The following is a 25,575-nucleotide window of genomic DNA, read 5'->3' as shown; positions in this document are numbered from 1 at the left end:
ACAGTTCAGGCAGACAACGTGATTCTTAGCCTTCCCCTGTGATAACTAACTATTGCTATATATTCTCATCTCTTGTGAGTTCTTTTTTCCACCTCGCTGTTAGCACAGACAACAGCGACTACATAAGGAACAAAATACAAAACACTATACCCATCAGTTATTCATAAAGAAATGTGTGGCAATATCATTATTAGTATAGAAATGACTTTGCTATTTTTTTTTACTTCCCTCTTCATACATCCTAAGAAAACATTACAGAACATCACTTCTCAAAACATGTCTTTATTTAGTCACTAAATCATACAAAGCTACACTCATAGTAAGATATCTGCAATACTCTTTATGGCTTATAAGCTAACGTCAGGTAGCTACCCAACATGGTATGTTCTCTTGGAGTGAGGCTTCAATGTATGGTCACTCAAAATATGAGAGGTTTGTAAAATAATAAATGTGGGTAACAAGTTATTGTGAAAGCATTAACATTTTATACCAATACCTGCAATAAATAAATATACCTCACAGTACATAACATATAAAGTATTTAGCACTGTAGTAGAGTAGGAAAATAATTAATTACAATTCAGATCTAAATAAATACAGATTTCCCTATATATTTTGTGGAAAGTCAATGGATGTCTTTGTAACTCAATATTCTAAATCAGTCAAGGAAGCTATATACTGCTGAGGTTCGTGTTATTTGTTCAAGTTATAATAAAGTTATTTAAAATATGCAACTTACACTACATGACCAAAAGTATGTGGAGAACCTGCTCGTTGAACATTTAATTCCAAAATCATGGCCATTAACATGGAGTTGTTCCCCCTTTAATGCTATAACAGCCTCCACTCAGCTGGGAAGGCTTTCCACTAGATGTTGGAACATTGCAGCAGGGAGTGGCTTCCATTCAGCTACAAGAGCATTAGTTAGGTCATGCACTGATGTTGGGCGATTAGGCCGGATTCGCAGTCTGCGTTCCAATTCATCCCAAAGGTTTCCAATGGGGTTGATGTCAGGGCTCTGTGCAGGCCAGTCAAGTTTGTCCACACTCATCTCGACAAACCATTTCTGTATGGACCCCGCTTTGTGCACGGGGGCATTGTCATGCTGAAACAGGAAGCGTTAAGATTTCCATTCACTGGAACTAAGGGGCCTAGCCCGAACCATGAAAAACAGACACAGACCATTATTCCTCTTCCACCAAACTTTACAGTTGGCATAAGGCATTGGGGCAGGTAGCGTTCTCCTGGCATCCGCCAAACCCAGATTCGCCCATCGGATTGACAGATGGTGAAGCGTGATTCATCACTCCAGAGAACACATTTCCACTACTCCATAGTCCAATGGCGGCGAGCTTTACACCACTCTAGCCGACGCTTGGCATTGCGCATGGTGATCTGAGGCTGGTGTTGCGGCTGCTCTGCCATGAAAACCCATTTCATGAAGCTCCCCTGACGAACAGTTCTTGTGCTGAAGTTGCTTCCAGAGGCAGTTTGGAACTCGGTAGTGAGTGTTGCAACTGAAGACAGATGATTTGAACGCGCTATGCGCTTCAGCACCCAGCGGTCCTGTTCTGTGAGCTTGTGTGGCCTACCACTTCGCGGCTGAGCCGTTGTTGCTCCTAGACGTTTCCAACTACAGTTGACCGGGGCAGCTCTAGTAGAGTAGAAATCTGACAAACTAACTTATTGGAAAGATAGCATCCTATGACAGTGCCACGTTGAAAGTCACTGAGCTCTTCAGTAAGGCCATTTTACTGCCAATGTTTGTCTATGGAGATTGCATGGCTGTGTGCTTGATTTTAAACACTTGTCAGCAATGAGTGTTGCTAAAATAAACAAATCCACAAATTTGAAGGTGTGTCCACATACCTTTGGCCATGTGGTGTATGATTGAGACAGAAAATGTCGGTCTACAATGACCACATTTCCTAATCCTGTTCTCACTTAAATGCCCCCCAAAAATGAGATGCAAGTCAAAGCCCTTGAGGGGCAAACAGTCAATTAAATGAATAAAGTTGGTCTTCATTGATATGTTTTCGCAAATCCACTGAGGTGCATTCAGAGAAAGGTTAATACCACCAGTTTAACAATTAAGGCGCAGAGAGGATCTTGACCTGACTCATCTAAACGTGTGTATGTGTGTTCTGCTGGGGACTTCCTGCTGGGTGTGCATGCACCTGCAGCCATCTGTCAGTCCCTCTGTGCGTGCATGTGTGTGTGTGTGATGGTACTCTATCCCTCGATGTCGTCCCTTCCTACGGGGAATGCTTTTATCACCTGGGAGATGCGCTCTGCGATGGTTCTGCTGCTGGCAATGATCAGCCTCCTGGACATCAGGTCAAATGGGCCTCCTGGGTAGGACAACAATAGAATAGATCCATGTTATAGCAAGTGCCCAGTACTCATTTTAACCTCATTGAGAACTTTAAGATGGTGAAAATATAAATAATAAGATCAATAAAAGAATTTACTCATGACTTGGAGGCCGTGATCATGTAACATCTACAATCCACACCACTTCTTCAGAAGCCCGCCACATCCTGGTTACAACTATGTACAGTAGGTAGCATCGCTGCAGTGCACAGTGAATCACCTGAGATGTCCATGATGACACCCCCAGCCTCTCTAATGATGGCAGCTCCTCCAGCCATGTCCCAGCAGTGGATGCCCATGTGGTAGTAGGCATCAGCCGCTCCGCACGCCACCAGGCACATGTTGACTGCCGCACTGCCCGGCGAGCGGATGCTACGGGAGCAACATTTGCTTGTTTGCCACATACATATCTAAACCACTGTCAAATATCATCACGTGTGGCTCAATGGGTAGAGCATGGCACTTGCACTACTGTAAGTCGCGTTGGATAAAAACGTCTGCTAAATGGTATATATTATTATATTAAAACATCTCTCTTTCTGTGGCCTTATTAATGTTTGATGCATTACAAGCTCACAATATTGAGATGTTTAAACAGAGAGTGTGGGAAGTAATGTTTACCCGTGTACAGGGATGGTGAGGATTGTCTCGATGTTGCCCATCATGGTTTTGAAGTGCTCTGGATCTTTCTTAAAGCCCATCTCTGTCAGGACCAAGGACTTGGTGATGTCTACACAGAGAGTGTCATGAGTTATGACTACTCATTGAATCCATTACACAACAAACTAGCATAACGCTAACCAAGCTAATTCTCATACAATAAAATGAGATACAATTAATCTGTATATCTTCCTAGTGTTATCATGATCAATTGATTCCTAATAGCTGATATGACAGACCATTTTGAAGGCACAACGCTCAAATTAAGAGAAATGATGATGTAGGATCAGTTTAACTGACCTTTTAGATCATAATAACGAAGATTACATGGACGGGGGGACCAGACCTTAGATCAGCACTCCTACTCTAGAATGCTTTATGAATACCAGCCCTGATGTTTGGTGCTTGGTGAATGACTCTACCTAGTTGATATTATCTCAATTGGCTCAGCCAGACAGACAAGGCTGTACAACATACCTTCCTGCCCAGACACTTTGATGGGTTCTCCATTACAGAATGACCCTTTCCCCTTCCGTGCTGTGTACATCTTGCCCTCTTGGCAGCTGTAGACAATGCCAAACTCTATCTGAGTCAAAGACATAGCATAGAGAGAAGGTTGACTTAAAATGCAAAGTCAAAACCTGCTGAGTTCCTGCTACTCAGTTATTACTGTCTTATAAATCTCATGACGTTGCCAAACACAGACAACCTTTACCTCTTTCTTCACAGCAAAACCAATCGACATAGAGACAAAGGGGAATCTGAGGTAAAAGAAAAGAGAAAATGTGTTAAGGTATTAAATAAGTGAACTCCTAGAGGAACTAAGCACATAAAAATCAATTTCTATTAAAACCCTTGAGGTCACTCCAGGAAAAAATCTGGTTAAAAATAGCAATTTTAATATGAAGCTACCTATGCCAAAAAAAAAGACTATTGATGTAGGGGGCTATAGCTTCTTTGGTTATGAGGACATTAGATGCTTTCATCATATGTTAGGCAATATAATGGGGCATGTTTGCAATACAGAACTGTAACATTGTGCAGCACCTGTGGACAAAGTTGGTGGTCCCATCAATGGGGTCGATGATCCAGGTGGGATTATCAGTTAGTTTGCTGGTTGCTCCCGCCGCTACAGACTCTTCACCTATAAAACTGGTGAAAGAAGAATTCAAGAGAAGATGGTGGATAATGAATATCAGAGACAGAAGCACAGTACGACACCTTTCAGGCACTTAGGAACCAGACCTGGATCAAATGCAAATAATTGAGGTGTACTTGATTTAGCTTGACCTGCGTGCAAGGTGGGCAAAATGTGCACTTTTGGGACTAATGAATTGGGTTCCATTATACCACGCAAGCTAAATCAATTTCAAGCATTTTAGTTATGCATTTGACCCATGTCTGCTGGGAACAATGTAAAGAAATAGACTCTCGAAAGCAGCAAATGATGGTGAGTGGTGGTTCAGGCTTTAAAGCCCTGCAGTGAGCTACTGTACCTGTGTGTGGGGAACTTCTCCTTGATGGAGGAGATGATGAGCTGCTCCACCTTCTGGTCGGTCTCAGTGACCAGGTCCACAGGAGAGCTCTTCTGCATGATGGAGATGTCATTCTGCAACGCTTCTCGGATCATCTGACAGAGAGAGATGAGAAAGAGAGAGAATGTCAGCCAGCTAGTTTCATGAGGGATTAAATAGGGAGGATAATAATAACAATAATTGTTTGAATCAAATCTTATTGGTAACATACACATGGTTAGCAGATGTTACTGCGAGTGTAGCGAAATGCTTGTGTTTCTAGTTCCGACAGTGCAGCAATATCTAACAAGTAATCTAACAATTCCACAACAACTACCTAATACACACAAATCTAAGTAAAGGAATGGAATAAGAATACATAAATATATGACAGAGCGGCATAGGCAAGATGCAATATATGATGTAAAATAAAGTATATACATACGAAATGAGTAATGCAAGATATATAAACATTATTAAAGTGGCATTATTAAAGTGACTAGTGTTCCATTTATTAAAGTGGCCAATGATTTCAAGTCTGTATGTAGGCAGCAGCCTCTGTCTTAGTGATGGCTGTTTAACAGTCTGATGGCTTTCTGTCTTTCTGTCCCAGCTTTGATGCACCTGTACTGACCTCGCCTTCTGGATGGTAGCGAGGTGAACAGGCGGTTGCTCGGGTGGTTGGTGTCCTTGATGATCTTTTTGGCCTAACTGTGACATCGGGTGCTGTAGGTGTCCTGGAGGGCAGGTAGTTGTGGTGACAAGCCACATTTCTTCAGCCTCCTAAGGTTGAAGAGGCACTGTTGCGCCTTCTTCCCCACACTGTCTGTGTATGTGGACCATTTCATTTTGTCTGTGATGTGTACGCCGAGGAACTTTAAAAACTTTCCACCTTCTCCACTACTGTCCCTTCGTGGATAGGGGGGTGCTCCCTTTGCTGTTTCCTAAAGTCCACGTTCATCTCCTTTGTTTTGTTGATGTTGAGTGAGAGATTGTTTTCCTGACACCACACTCCGAGTGCCCTCATCTCCTCCCTGTAGGCTGTCTTGTGGTTGTTGGTAATCAAGCCTACTACTGTTGTGTGTCTACAGACTTGTTGCTTGAGATGGAGGCGTGCATAGCCATGCAGTCATGGATGAACAGGGAGTACCGGAGGGGGCTGAGCACGCACCCAAGTGGGGCCCCAGTGTTGAGGATCAGCGAAGTGGCGATGATGTTTCCTACCTTCACCACCTGGGGGCAGCCCGTTAGGAAGTCCAGGACCCAATTGCACAAGACAGGGTTGAGACCCAGGGCCTCAAGCTTAATGATGAGCTTGGAGGGTACTATGGTGTTGAATTCTGAGCTATAGTCAATGAACAGCATTCTTACATAGGTATTCCTCTTGTCCAAATGGAATAGGGCAGTGTGCAGTGTGATGGCGATTGCATTGTCTGTGGCCTATTGGGGTGGTAAGCAAATTGAAGTGGGTCTAGGGTGACAGGTAAGGTGGAGTTGATATGATCCTTGACTAGTCTCTCAAAGCACTTCATGATGACAGAAGTGACTGCAACGAGGCGATAGTCATTTAGTTCAGTTACCTTTGCATTCTTGAGTACAGGAACAATGGTGGCCATCTTGAAGGATGTGGAGACAGCAGACTGGGATAGGGAGACATTGAATATGTCCGTAAACACACCAGCCAGCAGGTCTGTGCATGTTCTGAGGACGCGGCTAGGGATGCCGTCAGTGCCGGTAGCCTTATGAGGGTTAACACGTTTAAATGTCTTACGTCGGCCACGGCGGAGAGCGCATAGTCCTTGGGAGCGGGCCGCATCGGTGGCACTGTATTATCCTTAAAGCGGGCAAAGAAGGTGTTTAGTTTGTCTGGAAGCAAGACATTGGTATCCATGACGTGGCTGGTTTTCCTTTTGTAGTCTGTGATTGTCTGTAGACCCTGCCACATACGTTGTTGAATTGCGATACCACTTTGTCTCTATACTGACATGTTGCTTGTTTGATTGCCTTGCCGAGTGAATAACTACACTGTTTGTATTCGGCCATATTCCCAGTCCCCTTTCCATGGTTAAATACATTTACATTTACATTTTAGTCATTTAGCAGACGCTCTTATCCAGAGCAACTTACAGTAGTGAATGCATATATTTCATTTCATTTTCATTTCATACATTTTTTTTCTTTACGTACTGGCCCCCTGTGGGAAACGAACCCACAACCCTGGCGTTGCAAACATCATGCTCTACCAACTGAGCTACAAATGCGATGGTTCGCGCTTTCAGTTTTGCGCGAATGCCGCCATGTATCCACTGTTTCTGGTTAGGGTAGGTATTAATAGTCACAGTGGGTATAACATCTCCTATACACTTCCTGATAAACTCACTCACCGGATACACATATTATTCTCTGAGGCTACCCGGAACATATCCCAGTCTGCGTGAAAAAAACAGATTGGATTTATATAACGTTGTTCCACCTGCAGTTGAAGTCAGAAGTTTACATACACTTAGGTTGGAGTCATTACAACTCGTTTTTCAACCACTCCACAAATGTCTTGTTAACAAACTATAGTTTTGGCAAGTCAGTTAGGACATCTACTTCGTGCATGAAACAAGTAATCTTTCCAACAATTGGTTACAGACAGATTATTTCACTTATAATTCACTGTATCACAATTCCAGTGGGTCAGACGTTTACATACATTAAGGTGACTGTGCCTTTAAACAGCTTGGAAAATGATGTCATGGCTTTAGAAGCTTCTGATATGCTAATTGACATCATTTGAGTCAATTGGAGGTGTACCTGTGGATGCATTTCAAGGCCTACCTTCAAACTCAGTGCCTCTTTGCTTGACATCATGGGAAAATCAAAAGAAATCAGCCAAGACCTCAGAAAAAAATTGTAGACCTCCACATGTCTGGTTCATCCTTGGGAGCAATTTCCAAACGCCTGAAGGTACCAAGTTCATCTGTACAAACAATAGTACGCAAGTAAAAACACCATGGGACCACGCAGCCGTCATACCGATCAAGAGGAGACGCATTCTGTCTCCTAGAGATGAACTTACTTTGGTACAAAAAAAAGTACAAATCAATCCCAGAACAACAGCAAAGGACCTTGTGAAGATGCTGGAGGAAACAGGTACAAAGGTATCTATATCCACAGTAAAACGAGTCCTATATCGACATAACCTGACAGGCCGCTCAGCAAGGAAGAAGCCACTGCTCCAAAACCGCCATAAAAAGGCCAGACTACGGTTTGCAACTGCACATGGGGACAAAGATCGTACTTTTTGGAGAAATGTCCTCTGGTCTGATGAAACAAAAATAGAACTGTTTGGCCATAATGACCATTGTTATGTTTGGAGGAAAAAGGGGGAGGCTTGCAAGCCGAAGAACACCATCCCAACTGTGGAGCATGGGGGTGGCAGCATCATGTTGTGGGGGTGCTTTGCTGCAGGAGGGACTGGTGCACTTCACAAAATAGACATCAGTCAGGAAGTTAAAGCTTGGTCGCAAATGGGTCTTCCAAATGGACAATGACCCCAAGCATACTTCCAAAGTTGTGGCAAAATGGCTTAAGGACAACAAAGTCAAGGTATTGGAGTGGCCATCACAAACCCCTGACCTCAATCCTATAGAAAATGTGTGGGCAGAACTGAAAAACTGTGTGCGAGCAAGGAGGCCTACAAACCTGACACCAGCTCTGTCAGAAGGAATGGGCCAAAATTCACCCAACTTATTGTGGGAAGCTTGTGGAAGGCTACCTGAAACGTTTGACCCAAGTCAAACAATTTAAAGGCAATGCTACCAAATACTAATTGAGTGTATGTAAACGTCTGACCCACTGGGAATGTGAAGAAATAAAAGCTGAAATAAGTCATTCTCTCTACTATTATTCTGACATTTCACATTCTTATAATAAAGTGGTGATCCTAACTGACCTAAGACAGGGTATTTTTTGTAGGATTAAATGTCAGGAATTGTGAAAAACTGAGTTTAAATGTATTTGGCTAAGGTGTATGTAAACTTCCGACTTCAACTATACATACAGTAGAGTCGGTGCTCACCTCTTCCACCACCAATTTGTAGCACCCACTTGGGCGATGACAGATCACTGTTTCATTTTCATTATAATGGTTTATATAAGCACAGCACCCTGATGAGAGTATGATAGCCCACTATGATAGACTACAAGGCAGTGATTGACCATAAGGCAGGTTCCCAACTGGCGGCCCACGGGCTGAATTTGGTCCGCGGGTGATTTTATTTGGCCCCCCAAGTTTTCTAGGCAAAAAAATAAAAAATAAAGAACATTGAAATTCTTGTACATAAAGACTGTAAAAACCAGCAAATCAGCTCCAAGTGATTTTAATTTAGGACATCTGTTCCAAAGTATTCCCATGCATAATAGAGCGATAGTGCCTTCAGAAAATATTCACACCCCTTGACTTTTTCACATTTTGTTGTGTTACAGTCTGAATTTAAAATGGATTAAATATAGATTTTCTTTGGTCACTGGCCTTCACATAATACCCCATAATGTCATAGTGAAATTATATTTTTTGAAATATTTACAAATTAATTAAAAATGAAAAGCTGAAAAGTCTTGAGTCAATAAGTATTCAACCGCTTTACAGCAAGCCTAAATAAGTTCAGGAGTAAAGACGTGTATGGAGTCACTGTGTGCAATAATCGTGTTTAACATGATTTTTGAATGACTACCTCGTCTCTTTACCCGACATATACAATTATCTGCAAGGCCCCTCAGTCGACAAGTGAATTTCAAACACAGATTCAACCACAAAGACCAGGGAGATTTTCCATTGCCTTGCAAAGTAGGGCACCTACTGGTAGATGTGTACAAATAATGCAGACATTGAATATCCCTTTGAGCATGGTGAAGTTATTAATTCGACTTTGGATGTTGTATCAATACACCCAGTCACTACAAAGATACGGGTGTCCTTCTTAACTCAGTTGCCGGAGAAGAAGGAAACCACACAGGGATTTCACCATTAGGCCAATGGTGACTTTAATGTCTGTGATAGGAGGAAACGGAGGATGGATCAACAACATTGTAGTTACTCCACAATACTAACCTAATTGACAGAGTGAAAAGAAGGAAGCCTGTACAGAATACAAATATTCCAAAACATGCATCCTGTTTGCAACAAGGCACACAAGTAATACTGTACAAAATGTACAAAGTGTTATGTTTGAGGCCTAATCCAACAAAAACACATAACTAAAAAACACATTGAAACTACTTGAACATCTATGGGAAGACCTGCAAATGGTTGTGTAGCAATGATCAACAACCAATTTTACAGAGCTTGAAGAATTTTGAAAAAAACTAAATGGGTAAATATTGCACAATCCAGGTGTGGAAAGCTTAGAGATTTACCCATAAAGACTCAGTTGTAATCATTGCCAAAAGTGCTTCTACAAAGTATTGACTCAGTGGTCTGAATACTTATGTAAATGAGTTATTTCTGTATATCATATTCAATACATTTGCAAAAATTTCTAAAAAATATGTTTTCACTATTGTATTGTGTGTAGATGGGTGATTAAAAATGTATATTTAATCCATTTTAAATTCAGGCTGTAACACAACAACATGTGGAATAAGTCAAGGGGTATGAATACTTTCTGAAAGCACTTTATGTGATCGTGTACAAATGTAAGCGAGTTTTGAAATTATTATTATTTAGTATAATATTCTATCTGTTTCGGTATCTTGCGGTCAATTTGCAGTCTACAAATTTGTAATTATGTTCCGGCCCCCTGACTATCCGCTCAAGAAAAAAATCGTCCCGCGGCTGAATCTAGTTGATGATCCCTGACATAATGTAAAATGATTCACTGTAACCTAGCTAGTAGGGTATAATGTTGTTTTCTCACCTTCCCAGCCTCTTTGGTCACCTCAAGGCAGTGGTCCATGCACTCTTTCCAAGGGTCTGCCATGATGACGACAACCTAAACAAACAAGTAACAACACCCAATAGGAGAATTATATTAAAACCGGAGCTGGATTTCCCAAAAGCATAGTAGCACTAAAATCATATTAATTCCATTGAAACTAAATGGACAAAAGATTATATTAGTACTACGATGCTTTTCGGAAACCCAGCATTGGAGAATAATTTGCAAGAGGTTAACAAATTATTCTAGCTAAATAGAAAAATAAATAATCAACGTCGAAAATGTTACACATAACCAAGCTAACGTTAGCTAGCCAGCTGACAGGCTATGAGGTCTTCCCGGCATTGATCACTAGAAAAATCAGCAAGGATACACAACAGCTAGCTAGTGACCAGATAACCGCCCTATAAATTGTAACAATAATCGATTTGCCAGCAAAGACCGTTTTTGAAAACCGAAACTTACTGTATTGTTTCCCTTTTCTATCCTCTGCACTACTATTCTGCCAGCGGCACAAATTATGACATCATTTTCCTATTGCAATGACAAAACCTTCAGAATAAAAGCCCGCATTTGAATTCCGTTGTAATATCATTAGCTGATTAAAAGGATATTGACATTTTATTATTGGCCGCTTTTATTTTGGCATCAAGAAAGGCAATTAGTAATTTATGAAAACGGATTTAAACATATGTTTAAAAAAATACAATGTTGACACTGGTATGTTGAGAATATTGGGATGTCGAGAAAAAAACTTTACTACCTGTATCAGCTAAGTGGGATGGGAAATACTGAGTAGGGTCTCTACTAACCAAATAGGGGGCAGAGAAAAACCAGCAGCAGGCCATGCAACACAGTCCCCCTCAAAAACGAAACATATTTGGTTAGTAAAGATCCTACTGAGTATTTCCCAAACCCACTTAGCTGAGACAGTTAGAAAAAAAAGTATGTCAACAACCCAATATGTATTACAGTGTATTGCATTGTGGGCTATGGAGGGCTGTAAAAAGGGCCAGCAGCAGGCAGTGTGACACAATCCCACTCAAAAGACCCAACTGAGGATTTTTCCACCCCAGGCATGTTGGCATTTATTGACATGAATCTTGCCCTGGTGGCAGCTCTGCTGAGTGGTCACTAGCTAGCACCCTAACCCTAACTGATTTGAAACCTAACCTTAACCACACTGCTAACCTTAAATTAAGCTAATTTCTGTTTTCATAAATTTTTACAAAGAAGCCCATTTTGACTTTGCAGCTTCCCCATCTAGTGGAAATCGCTCAGCTCTGCCTCCAGGGCAGAGTGAGAAAGAAAAAAATGCAGCAGGCCATGTGACACAGTCCCCCTCAAAAAGTAACCATGTTAGGTTAGTAGAGACCCTACTGAGTATTTTCCACCCCAGTTTATATGAGATGGTAGTCATTTTTTTTCTCTACAACACAATAAGTATCCCATATACAGCAGTGGAGGTTGCTGAGGGGAGAACGGTTCATAATGGCTGGAACGGAGTAAATGGAATGAAACACATGGAATACTGTGTTGTGTTTGATAGCATTCCACCTATTCCATTCCAGCCATTACCACAAGCCCATCCTTCCCAATTAAGGTGCCAACAACCTCCGATGATCTACAGTATATTGCATATGGAGGGAGCAAAGTAAGGTGGTAACAGCATTACGTATAATGTTGCGTTCACATGCCAGTCGGAACTTGGAAACAATGACATTTCTAATTTTCTAACTCGTTGTACTAAGATGATCCCAGTTTCCCACTATCAGAATCAACCAATCGGAAGCTCTACGCAAATAACTTACACTCATTTTAACTTGGAGGTTCCGAGTTTCCGATAGCATATGAACACGGCATTAGACCTGTTGCCCACCAGAAGAGATCTAGTTTAATTATACCAATTCTATTGAGTAATTACAGTAATATACACTGCCGTTCAAAAGTTTGGGGTCACTTAGAAATGTCCTTGTTTTTGAAAGAAAAGCCCAAAAATGTGCCCATTAAAATAACCTCAACTTGATCAGAAATACAGTGTAGACATTGCTAATGTTGTAAATGACTATTGTAGCTGGACACGGCTGATTTTTAATGGAATATCTGCATAGGCGTACAGAGGCCCATTATCAGCTACCATCAAACCTGTGTTCCAATGGCACGTTGTGTTAACTAATCCAAGTTTATCATTTAAAAGGCTAATTGATCATTAGAAAGAAAACCATTTTGCAATTCTGTTAGCACAGCTGAAAACTGTTGTTCTAATTAAAGAAGCAATAAAACTGGCCCTCTTTAGACTAGTTGAGTATCTGGAGCGTCAGCTTTTGTGGGTTCGATTACAGGCTCAAAATGGCCAGAAACAAAGACCTTTCTTCTGAAACTCAGTCAGTCTCTTTATCATAAATAGTCCGGGTGGCCATTTGATTAATTGTTCAGTAGTCTCATTTCTTGGGGGTAGAAGCTGTTAAGGAGATTTTTGGACCTAGATTTGGCACTCCTATACTATGACTTGGGTGACTGGAGTCTTTGACAATTTTTTGGGCCTTCTTCTGACACCGCCTGGTATATAGGTCCTGGATTACAGGAAGCTTGGCCCCACAGATGTATTGGGCCGTACGCACTACCCTCTGTAGCACCTTATGGTCAGATACCGAGCAGTTGCCATACCAGCCGGTGATGCAACCGGTCAGGATATTCTCGATGGTGGAGCTGTATAACTTTTTGAGGATCTGGGGACCTATACCAAATCGTTTCAGTCTCCTGAGGGGGAAAAGGTGTTGTCGTGCCCTCTCCACGACTGTCTTGGTGTGCTTACACCATGATAGTTTGTTGGGAATGTGGACACCAAGGAACTTGAAACTCTCGACCCGCTCCACTTCAGCCCTGTCGATGTAAATGGGGGGGCTGTTCTGCCCTCCTTTTCCTATAGTCCACGATCATCTCCTTTGTCTTGCTCACATTGAGGGAGAGGTTTTTGGCCTGGCACCGCACTGACAGATCTTTGACCTCCTCCCTATAGGCTGTTTCATCGTTGTTGGTGATCAGGCCTACCAATGTTGTGTCATCAGCAAACTTAATGATGGTGTTGGGAGTCGTGCTTGGCCACACAGTTGTGGGTGAACAGGGAGTACAGGAGGGGACTAAGCACACACCTGAGGGGCACCGGTGTTGAGGATCAGCATTGCAGATGTGTTGTTGCCTACCCTTAACACCTGGGGGCAGCCTGCCAGGAAGTCCAGGATCCAGTTGCAGAGTGAGGTGTCCCAGGGTCCTTAGCTTAGTGATGAGCTTTGTGGGCACTATTGTGTTGAACGCTGAGCTGTAGTCAAAGAACAGTATTCTCACATAGGTGTTCCTTTTGTCCAGGTGGGAAAGGGCAGTATAGAGTGCGATTGAGATTGCATCATCTGTGGATCTATTGGGGCGGTATGTGAATTGGAGATGGTCTAGGGTTTCCAGGATGATGGTGTTGATGTGAGCCATGACCAGCCTTTCAAAGCACTTCATGGCTACGGACATGAGTGCTACAGGGCGGTAGTCATTTAGGCAGGTTACCTTCACATTCTTTGGCACAGGGACTATGGTGGTCTGCTTAAAACATGTGGGTATTACAGACTCGGTCAGGGAGAGGTTGAAAATGTCAGTGAAGACACTTGCCAGTATACGCCATGGTAATTCATCTAGCCTCGCAGCCTTGTGAATGTTGACCTGTTTAAAGGTGTTGCTCACATTGGCGAGATGTGAGCTAGAGAAAGTGATAACACAGCCGTCCGGAACAGCTGTTGCTCTCATGCATGCTTCAGTGTTGCTTGCCTCGAAGCAAACAAAAAAGGTATTTAGCTTGTCTGGCAGGCTTGCATCACTGGGGAGCTCGCGGCTGGGTTCCCTTTGTAGTCCATAATAGTTTGCAAACCCTGCCACAACCGATGAACGTAAGAGCCGGTGTAGTAGGTTTCAGTCTTAGTCATGTATTGACACTTTGGCCGTTTGATGGTTTGTCTGAGGGCATAGCGGGATTTCATATAAGTGTCCGGATTAGTGTCTTGCTCCTTGAAAGCAGCAGCTCTAGCCTTTAGCTCAGTGCGGATGTTGCCTGTAATCCATGGCTTCTGGTTGGGATATGTACGTACGGTCACTGTGGGGACGACGTCCTCAATGCACTTATTGATGAAGCCGGTGACTGAGGTGGTATACTCCCCAATGCCATTGGATGAATCACGGAATATAATCCAGTCTGTGCTAGAAAAACAGTCTTGTAGCGTACCATCCGCCACATCGGACCACTTCCATATTGAGTGAGTCACTGGTACTTCCTGCTTTAGATTTTGCTTGTAAGCAGGAATCAGGAGGATAGAGATATGGTCAGATTTGCCAAATGGAGGGAGAGGGATAGCTTTGTATCCATCTCTGTGTGTGGAGTAAAGGTGGTCTAGAATCTTTTTTCTTCTTGTTGCACATGTGACATGCTGGTAGAAACTAGATGGAACAGATTTAAGTTTGCCTGGATTAATAAATCCTCTCAGGGATAGGCGTCCCGCTAGCGGGACAACTTCCGTTGAAACTGGAGGTCACGCAATTCAAATAAATAATCATAAAAATTATGGATATTAAACATTTATGTACATACAAGTGTCTTATATCGGTTGAAAGCTTAAATTCTTGTTAGCCTAACTGCACTGTCCGATTTACAGTAGCTAATACAGCGAAAGCATGCCATGCAATTGTTTGAGGATGGCGATCAAATATTTTTACACCGGCACAGGTTTCATAAATTCACAAATAGCGATGAAATATTCACTTACTTGTTGAAAATCTTGCTCTGATTTGTCATCGAAAGGGTCCCAGCTATAACATGTAGTGTCGTTTTGTTAGATAAAATCCTTCTTTATATCCCAAAAAGTCAGTTTAGTTGGCACCATCGATTTGAGTAATCCACTCGTTCAACATGCAGAGAAAATAATCAGAAAATCTACCCCTAAACTTTGTTTCAAAAAGTCAAAATACATTTCTATTTACTCCTCAGATACCCTAAAATGTAATCAAACTATAATATTTCTAATGGAAAGAAGTATGTTCAATAGGAAACCGATTTTAGCAGGTGCGCCTTGTCTTCAAGGTGCGCCCAAACACGAATTTCCAAGACTGTGTCCCTGTACTAAAACTGATATTTCTTATTCGTTTTGGAAGTTACAAGCCTGAAACCTTGAACATGGACTGCTGACACCCTGTGGAAGCAATAGGAATTGCATCCTGGGAACTAGAATTCAGTATGCCCCTATACTTTCCATTGTAAGAGCATGGCTTCTCAACAAACCAAAAAACTCAGGTTGGTTTTTCTTTGGATTTTCTCCGACCATAGCTATTGTGTTATAGTCTCCTACATTATTTTAACATTTCTACAAACTTCAAAGTGTTTTCTTTCCAATGGTAGCAATTATATGCATATCCTGGCTTCAGGGCTTGAGAAACGGGCCGTTTACTTTGGGCGTTAGTCAGGCGGAAATTTAGAAAAAAAGGGGCCTAGCCCTTTTTTATTTATTTATTTCACCTTTATTTAACCAGGTAGGCTAGTTGAGAACAAGTTCTCATTTGCAGCTGCGACCTGGCCAAGATAAAGCATTCGACACATACAACAACACAGAGATACACATGGAATAAACAAAACATACAGTCAATAATACAGTAGAACAAAAGGAAACAAAAAGTCTATATACAGTGAGTGCAAATGAGGTAAGTTAAGGCAATAAATAGGCCATGGTGGCGAAGTAATTACAATATAGCAATTAAACACTGGGATGGTAGATGTGCAGAAGATGAATGTGCAAGTAGAGATACTGTGGTGCAAAGGAGCAAGATAAATAAATACAGTATGGGGATGAGGTAGGTAGATAGATGGGCTGTTTACAGATGAGCTATGTACAGGTGCAGTGATCTGTGAGCTGCTCTGACAGCTGGTGCTTAAAGCTAGTGAGGGAGATATGAGTCTCCAGCTACTCGGAGCGCCGCTTCTGGATGAGCATTTTCTTGTTTGCTTATGGCCTTATACAGCTCGCTGAGTGCGGTTTTAGTGCCAGCATCGATTTGTGGTGGTATATAGACGGCTACGAATAATGTAGATGCTAGATAGTAGATAGTGTGGTCCACAGCTTATGTTATTAAAGGGAAATTCCTTAAATATACATAATTGGTTTAAAAATACCAGTATTTATGTAAACTTTCAAAAGAATGCTGGTATTAATAATAATTGTATCTGTATTTGTTTCCTATGTGGTTGCAATGCTGTGCAACACAGTTGTACTGCACTAGTGCAACAACAACAAAAATCGATATTCCCAGGCTTAGCGTTTTTGCAGGGTGACTCTTATTTTGAAGAAAATAAATCTGTGTTTGCACTGCCAGCATAATGATCTGCTGCCAGCAGAATGGGTAATACCAGACTAGAAAAGGCAAAGCGAGAGGGTTTACTCCCCCGGAATCTGTCCATGAAAAGAAGACCAAGAAGTCAATAAGTGCCAAATTTGGTCAACAAAAATGTTATTGCTAATTTGCTACGTGAGGCTTATTTTATCGAATAGAAGTTGTGTAGTGGTTAGGTTGTTAGGAATGTACTGGTATAAGTGGACGCACGTGCCATTTCGGCCAAAATAATACAAACATGAATTCGGAGTTGTGCTGTTGTTTACAAGGCGTATCTGCCGTCTCACTGGCTAGAGAATGATCACACAAAGAAACACAAAGAAATACATGACACAGAATGTCCACCCCACATCACACCCTGATCTAACCAAAATAGAGGAAATAAAACGTCTTTCTCAGGTCAGGCCATGACACCATGTCATAGCTTGCAATGATTATTATTTTGCGGAAACCCAAATTTAGCTTCTAAAGTCGTTACAAGTTACTATGATATTCCTTCTTAATTGGCTAGATAACTGTTAGGGTTGAACTGGCTATTTGTTTGCATAACTTATATAATATACCGGGGAAGCTATGCTACAATATTAAGTATATAAACTACGGATAAATCAACTGTTGAAGAACTACAACCGGCGACAGGAAGTGCGTCACTAGGCTGGGACCAGCCTGCACGCCGACGATAGGAGGAGCAAGTTTAACCACGCTCCTCCTCCCTCTGACAGGCCAGCATTGAGCGGGAACTATCTCTGTCAGAGTATATAAGAGAGAACAATAGGATGTGTCGCTCTCTTCTCTGTCTGCCCTGCGAGGTGTCACAGAGAGACCGTATATATACGAACCACCTATTTACCACACACGTGTTTGCATTAATTAAAGAACAAATAAATCAGAAGTTACTATGTGCTGACTATTTTGTTCTGATACCAGAATTGAATTGACGCAACTTTAACATAACGTTATGGGGAAAATATATATATAGATATGGCAACTCCTCTCTTGCTCTAAAAAAAAAGTTTTCAGGCCTTTTGGGTAGGTTTTGAGTACTTATTGGGCTAGAAATGTTAGCTTGACTTGGGAACCCTGGTGAGCAGTGCTTGACGTGGACTGAAATAGTACGCATTTTGGGTGCCGGTACAATTTATATTTAGGTGCTGGAGCTCCACAATACTTTTGAGCTAATTTCCTATTAGAGGAACAGGAGCTCAAGCAGTCGGAAATTTTAGGTGCTGGTACTGCGCTCCGGTAAGCTCCTGCCCAAGTCGAGTACTATTTCAGTCCACGTCAAGCACTGCTCACCAGAGTTCCCAATTCAAGCTAAAATGTCTAGCCGAATAAGCACCCAAAACCTACCAAAAGGCCTGAAAAAAAAAATTTTAACAGGAAGAGAGGAGTTGCCATATCTATATTTATTTTTTTTCCATAACGTTATCTAGCCAATTAAGAAGGAATATCATAGTAAAGACTTTAGAAGCTAAATTTGGGTTTCCTCAAAAGAATAATCATTGCAAGGTATGACATGGCATAATAAAGGAATTTGAATATGTGACGAGAAAATATAATTTGTCTTTATTAAACTCGCCAGATTATTTTCCATCAATGGATGTTGATTTAACTAGTTTGACTGCTATGATTAAGCAATAAGGCACCAGGGGGTATGGTGTATATGACCAATATACCACAGTTAAGGGCTGTTCTTAAGCACGACGCAATGCGTGCCTAAGACGGTAACTACCGTAACCGTCAATCTAATGCATTCTTAATAACACAAGGCTACAACAACTATAAACTGAAGTTATTTATTGAATTGGTTTTCGATCTCCAGGTAGGCTACACAAGTGGCACAAATTGATTTGCAATGACTCCAGTGATATCGTAATTTCAACATATTTATTGTATCGAATGGTAGCCTAGAATTGCATATACTTTAAATGGCTACTTGATGGCCAACAAAGGCAAGTGTATAATTCTCCACATTTAGCCTAATGTCAGTTTCATTGAGGACTTTCCCCATAAAAATAACCACACGAGGGCGTTCCGTAACTTCCATTTCAAATTTCCACTCGGGCAGCCCCCAAAACAAAACACATGAGCATGCATAAAGCACTTCGCTTGATACCGTTTTCTTTAAGCAGTCAACATTAGAATGAAGTCTAAACCATCTCTGAGCGGATTTACAGTACCAGTCAAAAGTTTGGGTCACACCTACACATTCAAGGGGTTTTCTTTATTTAGACTATTTTCTACATTGTAGAATAATAGTGAATACATCAAAACTATGAAATAAAACAATTGGTATCATGTAGTAATCAAAATATATTTAACATTTGAGATTCTTCAAAGTAACCACCCTTTGCCTTGATGACAGCTTTGCACAAGCTTGGCATACTTTCAACCAGCTTCACCTGGAATGCTTTTCCAACAGTCTTGAAGGAGTTCCCACATATGCTGAGCACTTGTTGGCTGCTTTTCCTTCACTCTGCGGTCCAACTCATCCCAAACCATCTCAGTTAGGTTGAGGTCGGGTGATTGTGGAGGCCAGGCCATCTGATGCAGCACTCCATCACTTTCCTTCTTGGTCAAATAGCCCTTACACAACCTGGAGGTGTGTTGGGTCATTGTCCTGTTGAAAAACATATGAAAATCCCACTAAGTGCAAAGCAGATGGGACAGCGTATCGCTGGAGAGTGGTAGCCATGCTAGTTAAGTGTGCCTTGTTACTTTTATTTTTTACTTATCTATTTTTTACTTAACACTTATTTTTCTTAAAACTGCATCGTTAGTAAGTAAGCATTTCACTGTAAGGTCTACACCTGTTGTATTCGGCGCATGTGACAAATAAAATTTGATTTGATTCGAATTCTAAATACACTGCTCAAAAAAATAAAGGGAACACTTAAAACCTCTTGAGGATACCCTAGGATAGGGTAGGGCCACAGCGCATTTTGAAAAAAAATCGTTCCCATTTTCAACGGCCTACTAATCAAACTCAGAAGCTAGGGCGTGCATATACTTATTATATATGGATAGAAAACACCCTAAAGTTTCTAAAACTGTTTGAATGGTGTCTGTGAGTATAACAGAACTCAAATGGCAGTCAAAACCCCAAGACCGATTGAAACAGGAAGTGGAATTCAGAATTGTGGACTCGACTTCTCATCTTTCCCTATAAATCACACCGTTAACCATGGTTCAGTGAGCACTTCCTATTGCTTCCACTAGATGTCGCCAGTCTTTTCACAGTGGTTTGAGCCTTATACAGTCGAAACTCAGTGAATGAGACTCATTGGAAATTGGTCACAGGGGATGGGCCATCACCATTATGACGCCGGCGGCCATGTCTACCCCCACCTTTGGAAACGGTTTTAAAGGCAATGAAATCATCCCCCTCGAATCTTATTGGCTCTCTTGGTGTTACAGGCCCTGAAGATTAATGTTTTACAACGTTTGACATGTTTGAACGAACCTACAGGCGGGAGAATCTCATTTTATCCGGAACTTCAGCCCTGCGCTTGGAGAGAGCCCTAGGACGCGCTACCAACAGCAGGCTAATGGAACGTGAAGTATGGACTTTTTCGACCAAAAATACATCTGTTGTGGACCTGGGATTCCTGGAAGTGCTTTCTGATGAAGACAACTAAAGGTAGGCGATTATTGACAATATTATACAAGATGAGATGTGACATGCGATTGTTCCAAGATGGCGCCGAGCTCTGTATATTAGCTCATTTTCTGAGTATCGCATCTCCTTTTATCGCAAAGTGTGATTACCCAGTAAAGTTAATTTAAAATCTGGTATGACAGGTGTTCTCAAGAGATATTCATCTATAAATGTTAGATTGACAATATAAATTTAAAAAATCGTTATCGGATAGTAATTTAGGGAATTGTAGCATTGTTTACCGGGACGCATTTGAGGGGAAATTATTTAGTCAACGTCAGACGCCGATGTAAAATGCTGTTTTTATATATAAATATGACCTTTATTGAACAAAAGAATGCATGCATTGTATAACATGATGTCCTAGGTGTGTCATCTGATGAAGTTTGTATAAGGTTAGTGCTGCATTTAGCTGTTTTTTGATTATTTGTGATGCAAGTGGTTGGTCGGAAAATGGCTATGTTGCTGCTTTTTACGATGGACTCATCTAACATGATCTAATGATTTGCTTTTCCTGTAAAACCTTTTTGAAATCGGACGACGTGGGTCGATTCAGAAGAGGTGTATCTATAAAAAAAATATATATATATATATTATTATTATTTTTTTTTAATTATGATTTTTTTTTTAATGCTAATTGGCGATATGATTTTTCGCTGGATTTTGATCCCGCTGACGGGATGAGACGCTGAAGAGACAACACAATGTAACTCCAAGTCAATCACACTTCTGTGAAATCAAACTGTCCACTTGGGAAGCAACACTGATTGACAATACATTTCACATGCTGTTGTGCAAATGGAATAGACAACAGGTGGAAATTATAGGCAATTAGCAAGACACCCCCAATAAAGGAGTGGTTCTGCAGGTGGGGACCATAGACCACTTCTCAGTTCCTATGCTTCCTGGCTGATGTTTTGGTCACTTTTGAATGCTGGCGGTGCTTTCACTCTAGTGGTAGCATGAGACGGAGTCTACAACCCACACAAGTGGCTCAGGTAGTGCAGCTCATCCAGGATGGCACATCAATGCGAGCTGTGGCAAGAAGGTTTGCTGTGTCTGTCAGCGTAGTGTCCAGAGCATGGAGGCGCTACCAGGAGACAGGCCAGTACATCAGGAGACGTGGAGGAGGCCGTAGGAGGGCAACAACCCAGCAGCAGGACCGCTACCTCCGCCTTTGTGCAAGGAGGAGCAGGAGAAGCACTGCCAGAGCCCTGCAAAATGACCTCCAGCAGGCCACAAATGTGCATGTGTCTGCTCAAACGGTCAGAAACAGACTCCATGAGGGTGGTATGAGGGCCCGACGTCCACAGGTGGGGATTGTGCTTACAGCCCAACACCGTGCAGAATGTTTGGCATTTGCCAGAGAACATCAAGATTGGCAAATTCGCCACTGGCGCACTGTGCTCTTCACAGATGAAAGCAGGTTCACACTGAGCACATGTGACAGACGTGACAGAGTCTGGAGACGCCGTGGAGAACGTTCTGCTGCCTGCAACATCCTCCAGCATGACCGGTTTGGCGGTGGGTCAGTCATGGTGTGAGGTGGCATTTCTTTGGGGGGCCACACAGCCCTCCATGTGCTCGCCAGAGGTAGCATGACTGTCATTAGGTACCGAGATGAGATCCTCAGACCCCTTGTGACACATATGCTGGTGCGGTTGGCCCTGGGTTCCTCCTAATGCAAGACAATGCTAGACCTCATGTGGCTGGAGTGTGTCAGCAGTTCCTGCAAGAGGAAGGCATTGATGCTATGGACTGGCCCGCCCGTTCCCCAGACCTGAATCCAATTGAGCACATCTGGGACATCATGTCTCGCTCCATCCACCTACGCCAAGTTGCACCACAGACTGTCCAGGAGTTGGCGGATGCTTTAGTCCAGGTCTGGGAGGAGATCCCTCAGGAGACCATCCGCCACCTCATCAGGAGCATGCCCAGGCGTTGTAGGGAGGACATACAGGCACGTGGAGGCCACATACACTACTGAGCCTCATTTTGACTTGTTTTAAGGACATTACATCAAAGTTGGATCAGCCTGTAGTGTGGTTTTCCACTTTAATTTTGAGTGTGACTCCAAATCCAGACCTCCATGGGTTGATAAATTGGATTTCCATTGATTATTTTTGTGTGATTTTGTTGTCAGCGCATTCAACTATGTAAAGAAAAAAGTATTTAATAAGATTATTTCTTTCATTCAGATCTAGGATGAGTTGTTTAAGTGTTCCCTTTATTTTTTTGAGCAGTATATATCACCGACAGTGTCACCAGCAAAGCACCCCCACACCGTCATACCTCCATGCTTCACGGTGGGAACCACACATGCGGAGATCATCTGTTCACCTACTCTGCGTCTCACAAAGACACAGCGGTTGGAACCAAAAATCTCAAATTTGGACTCATTAGACCAAAGGACAGATTTCCACCTGTCTAATGTCCATTGCACATGTTTTTTTGCCCAAGCAAGTCGTCTTATTATTGGTTTCCTTTAGTAGTGGTTTCTTTGCATCAATTCGACCATGAAGGCCTGATTCACGCAGTCTCCTCTGAACAGTTGATGTTGAGATGTCTTTTACTTGAACTCTGTGAAGCATTTATTTTGGCTGCAATTTCTGAGGCTGGTAACTCTACCTTATCCTCTGCAGCAGAGGTAACTCTGGTTCTTCCTTTCCTGTGGCGGTCCTCATGAGAGCCAGTCTCAGCATAACGCTTGGTGGTTTTTGCGACTGCACTTGAAGAAACTTGAAAAGTTCTTGAAATTTTCCGGATTGACTGACCTTCATGTCTTTAAGTAATGATGGACTGTTGTTTCGCTTTCCTTATTTTTGGCTCCCGAGTGGCGCAGCGGTCGAAGACACTGCATCTCAGGGCAAGAGGCTTCACTGCAGTCTCTGGTTTGAATCCAGGCTGCATCACATCCGGCTGCGATTGGGAGTCCCATTAGGGCGGCGCGCAATTGGCCCAGTGCCGGCCGTGGTAGGCCATCATTGTAAATAAGAATTTGTTCTTAAATGACTTGCCTAGTTAAATTTTTTTTAAAGCTGTTCTTGCCATAATATGGACTTGGTCTTTTACAAAATAGGGCTATCTTCTGTATACCACCCCTACCTTGTCACAACACAACTGATTGGCTCAAACGCATTAGGAAGGAAATAAATTCCACAAGGCACACCTGTTAATTGAAACACATTCCAGGTACCTACCTCTTGAAGCTGGTTGTGAGAATACCAAGAGTGTGCAAAGCTGTCAAGGCAAAGAGTGGCTACTTTGAAGAATTTGTTTAACACTATTTTGATTTCTACATGATTCTATATGTGTTATTTCATAATGTTGATGTCTTCACTATTATTCTACGATGTAAAACTAAAGAAAACCCCTTGAATGATTAGGTGTGTCCAAACTTTTGACTTATAATATCATGCGCTCTAGTGCGCCCGAAGTCGTTTTGTAGTGCTTTTTGTGTCCCTTATTTCTTGATGTGCATCAGTTCCAGAGTATTAATAGGTTTTATGGGAATAGGTTTGGAAATAGCTGTCACCATAATGACAATCTAAATAGCCTACCTACAACTGGTAAAAAGTTGTCACAATGTGTGCGCCTGCTGTTCTCTCCTCTCGATCACTTGCCTCAGCCAATACCTGTCGTGCTCGCTCAACACACCCAGCCCTCACCACCACACACTCAGCAACAGCCTGTATCACAGCTTGACAGTGAAGAGCAGGTCACAGTGAAATATACTGCTCAAAAAAATAAAGGGAACACTTAAACAACACAATGTAACTCCAAGTCAATCACACTTCTGTGAAATCAAACTGTCCACTTAGGAAGCAACACTGATTGACAATACATTTCACATGCTGTTGTGCAAATGGAATAGACAACATGTGGAAATTATAGGCAATTAGCAAGACACCCCCAATAAAGGAGTGGTTCTGCAGGTGGTAACCACAGACCACTTCTCAGTTCCTATGCTTCCTGGCTAATGTTTTGGTCACTTTTGAATGCTGGCGGTGCTTTCACTCTAGTGGTAGCATGAGACGGAGTCTACAACCCACACAAGTGGCTCAGGTAGTGCAGCTCATCCAGGATGGCACATCAATGCGAGCTGTGGCAAGAAGGTTTGCTGTGTCTGTCAGCGTAGTGTCCAGATCATGGAGGCACTACCAGGAGACAGGCCCGTACATCAGGAGACGTGGAGGAGGCCGTAGGAGGGCAACAACCCAGCAGCAGGACCACTACCTCTGCCTTTGTGCAAGGAGAAGCAGGAGGAGCACTGCCAGAGCCCTGCAAAATGACCTCCAGCAGGCTACAAATATGCATGTGTCTGCTCAAACGGTCAGAAACAGACTCCATGAGGGTGGTATGAGGGCCCGATGTCCACAGGTGGGGGTTGTGCTTACATCCCAACACCGTGCAGGACGTTTGGCATTTGCCAGAGAACACCAAAATTGGCAAATTCGCCACTGGCGCCCTGTGCTCTTCACAGATGAAAGCAGGTTCACACTGAGCACATGTGACAGACGTGACAGTCTGGAGACGCCGTGGAGAACGTTCTGCTGCCTGCAACATCCTCCAGCATGACCGGTTTGGCGGTGGGTCAGGCATGGTGTGGGGTGGCATTTCTTTGGGGGGCCGCACAGCCCTCCATGTGCTCGCCAGAGGTAGCCTGACTGCCATTAAGTACCGAGATGAGATCCTCAGACCCCTTGTGAGACCATATGCTGGTGCGGTTGGCCCTGGGTTCCTCCTAATGCAAGACAATGCTAGACCTCATGTGGCTGGAGTGTGTCAGCAGTTCCTGCAAGAGGAAGGCATTGATGCTATGGACTGGCCCGCCCGTTCCCCAGACCTGAATCCAATTGAGCACATCTGGGACATCATGTCTCGCTCCATCCACCAACGCCACGTTGCACCACAGACTGTCCAGGAGTTGGCGGATGCTTTAGTCCAGGTCTGGGAGGAGATCCCTCAGGAGACCATCCGCCACCTCACCAGGAGCATGCCCAGGCGTTGTAGGGAGGTCATACAGGCA

The 25,575-nt window shown here is 42.6% G+C and overlaps 1 protein-coding gene across 2 annotated transcripts; it reads right to left on the bottom strand.

Moving 5' to 3' along the window:
• Positions 1 to 266: 266 nt before the first annotated feature.
• Positions 267 to 10,979, bottom strand: LOC100380569 (inositol(myo)-1(or 4)-monophosphatase 1). Of its 2 annotated transcripts, none has more exons than NM_001173854.1 (9): positions 10,937 to 10,979; positions 10,451 to 10,525; positions 4,530 to 4,663; positions 4,081 to 4,185; positions 3,749 to 3,794; positions 3,511 to 3,619; positions 2,995 to 3,103; positions 2,594 to 2,745; positions 267 to 2,351 (listed from the first exon to the last, which is right to left on the bottom strand). In NM_001173854.1, exons 2-9 carry the CDS (start codon positions 10,511 to 10,513, stop codon positions 2,233 to 2,235), a joined length of 837 nt encoding a protein of 278 aa, NP_001167325.1. In that variant the 5' UTR covers positions 10,514 to 10,525; positions 10,937 to 10,979; the 3' UTR covers positions 267 to 2,232. The 2 variants fall into 2 exon arrangements, with proteins under 2 accessions (NP_001167325.1, XP_082821627.1); XM_082965501.1 differs by lacking the exon at positions 10,937 to 10,979 and adding an exon at positions 6,932 to 6,977 and having other exon boundaries at positions 1,945 to 2,351; positions 10,451 to 10,508.
• Positions 10,980 to 25,575: the final 14,596 nt, after the last annotated feature.

This window comes from Salmo salar, chromosome 19 (assembly GCF_965601325.2).
Source record: "Salmo salar chromosome 19, fSalSal1, whole genome shotgun sequence".
NCBI classification, from domain to species: Eukaryota; Metazoa; Chordata; class Actinopteri; order Salmoniformes; family Salmonidae; genus Salmo; species Salmo salar.
This window is presented reverse-complemented; position numbering and strand designations above follow the sequence as displayed.

Bases quoted from the DNA above. Each gene is read 5' to 3' on its own strand.
- LOC100380569 (NM_001173854.1), bottom strand. From the start codon at position 10,513: ATGGCAGACCCTTGGAAAGAGTGCATGGACCACTGCCTTGAGGTGACC. The intron at 3,104-3,510 runs GTATGTTGTACA...CTCTCTGTGTAG, and splicing joins CAAAGTGTCTGGGCAGGAAG to ACATCACCAAGTCCTTGGTC. The intron at 2,746-2,994 runs GTAAACATTACT...TTGCTCCCGTAG, and splicing joins CTCACCATCCCTGTACACGG to CATCCGCTCGCCGGGCAGTG.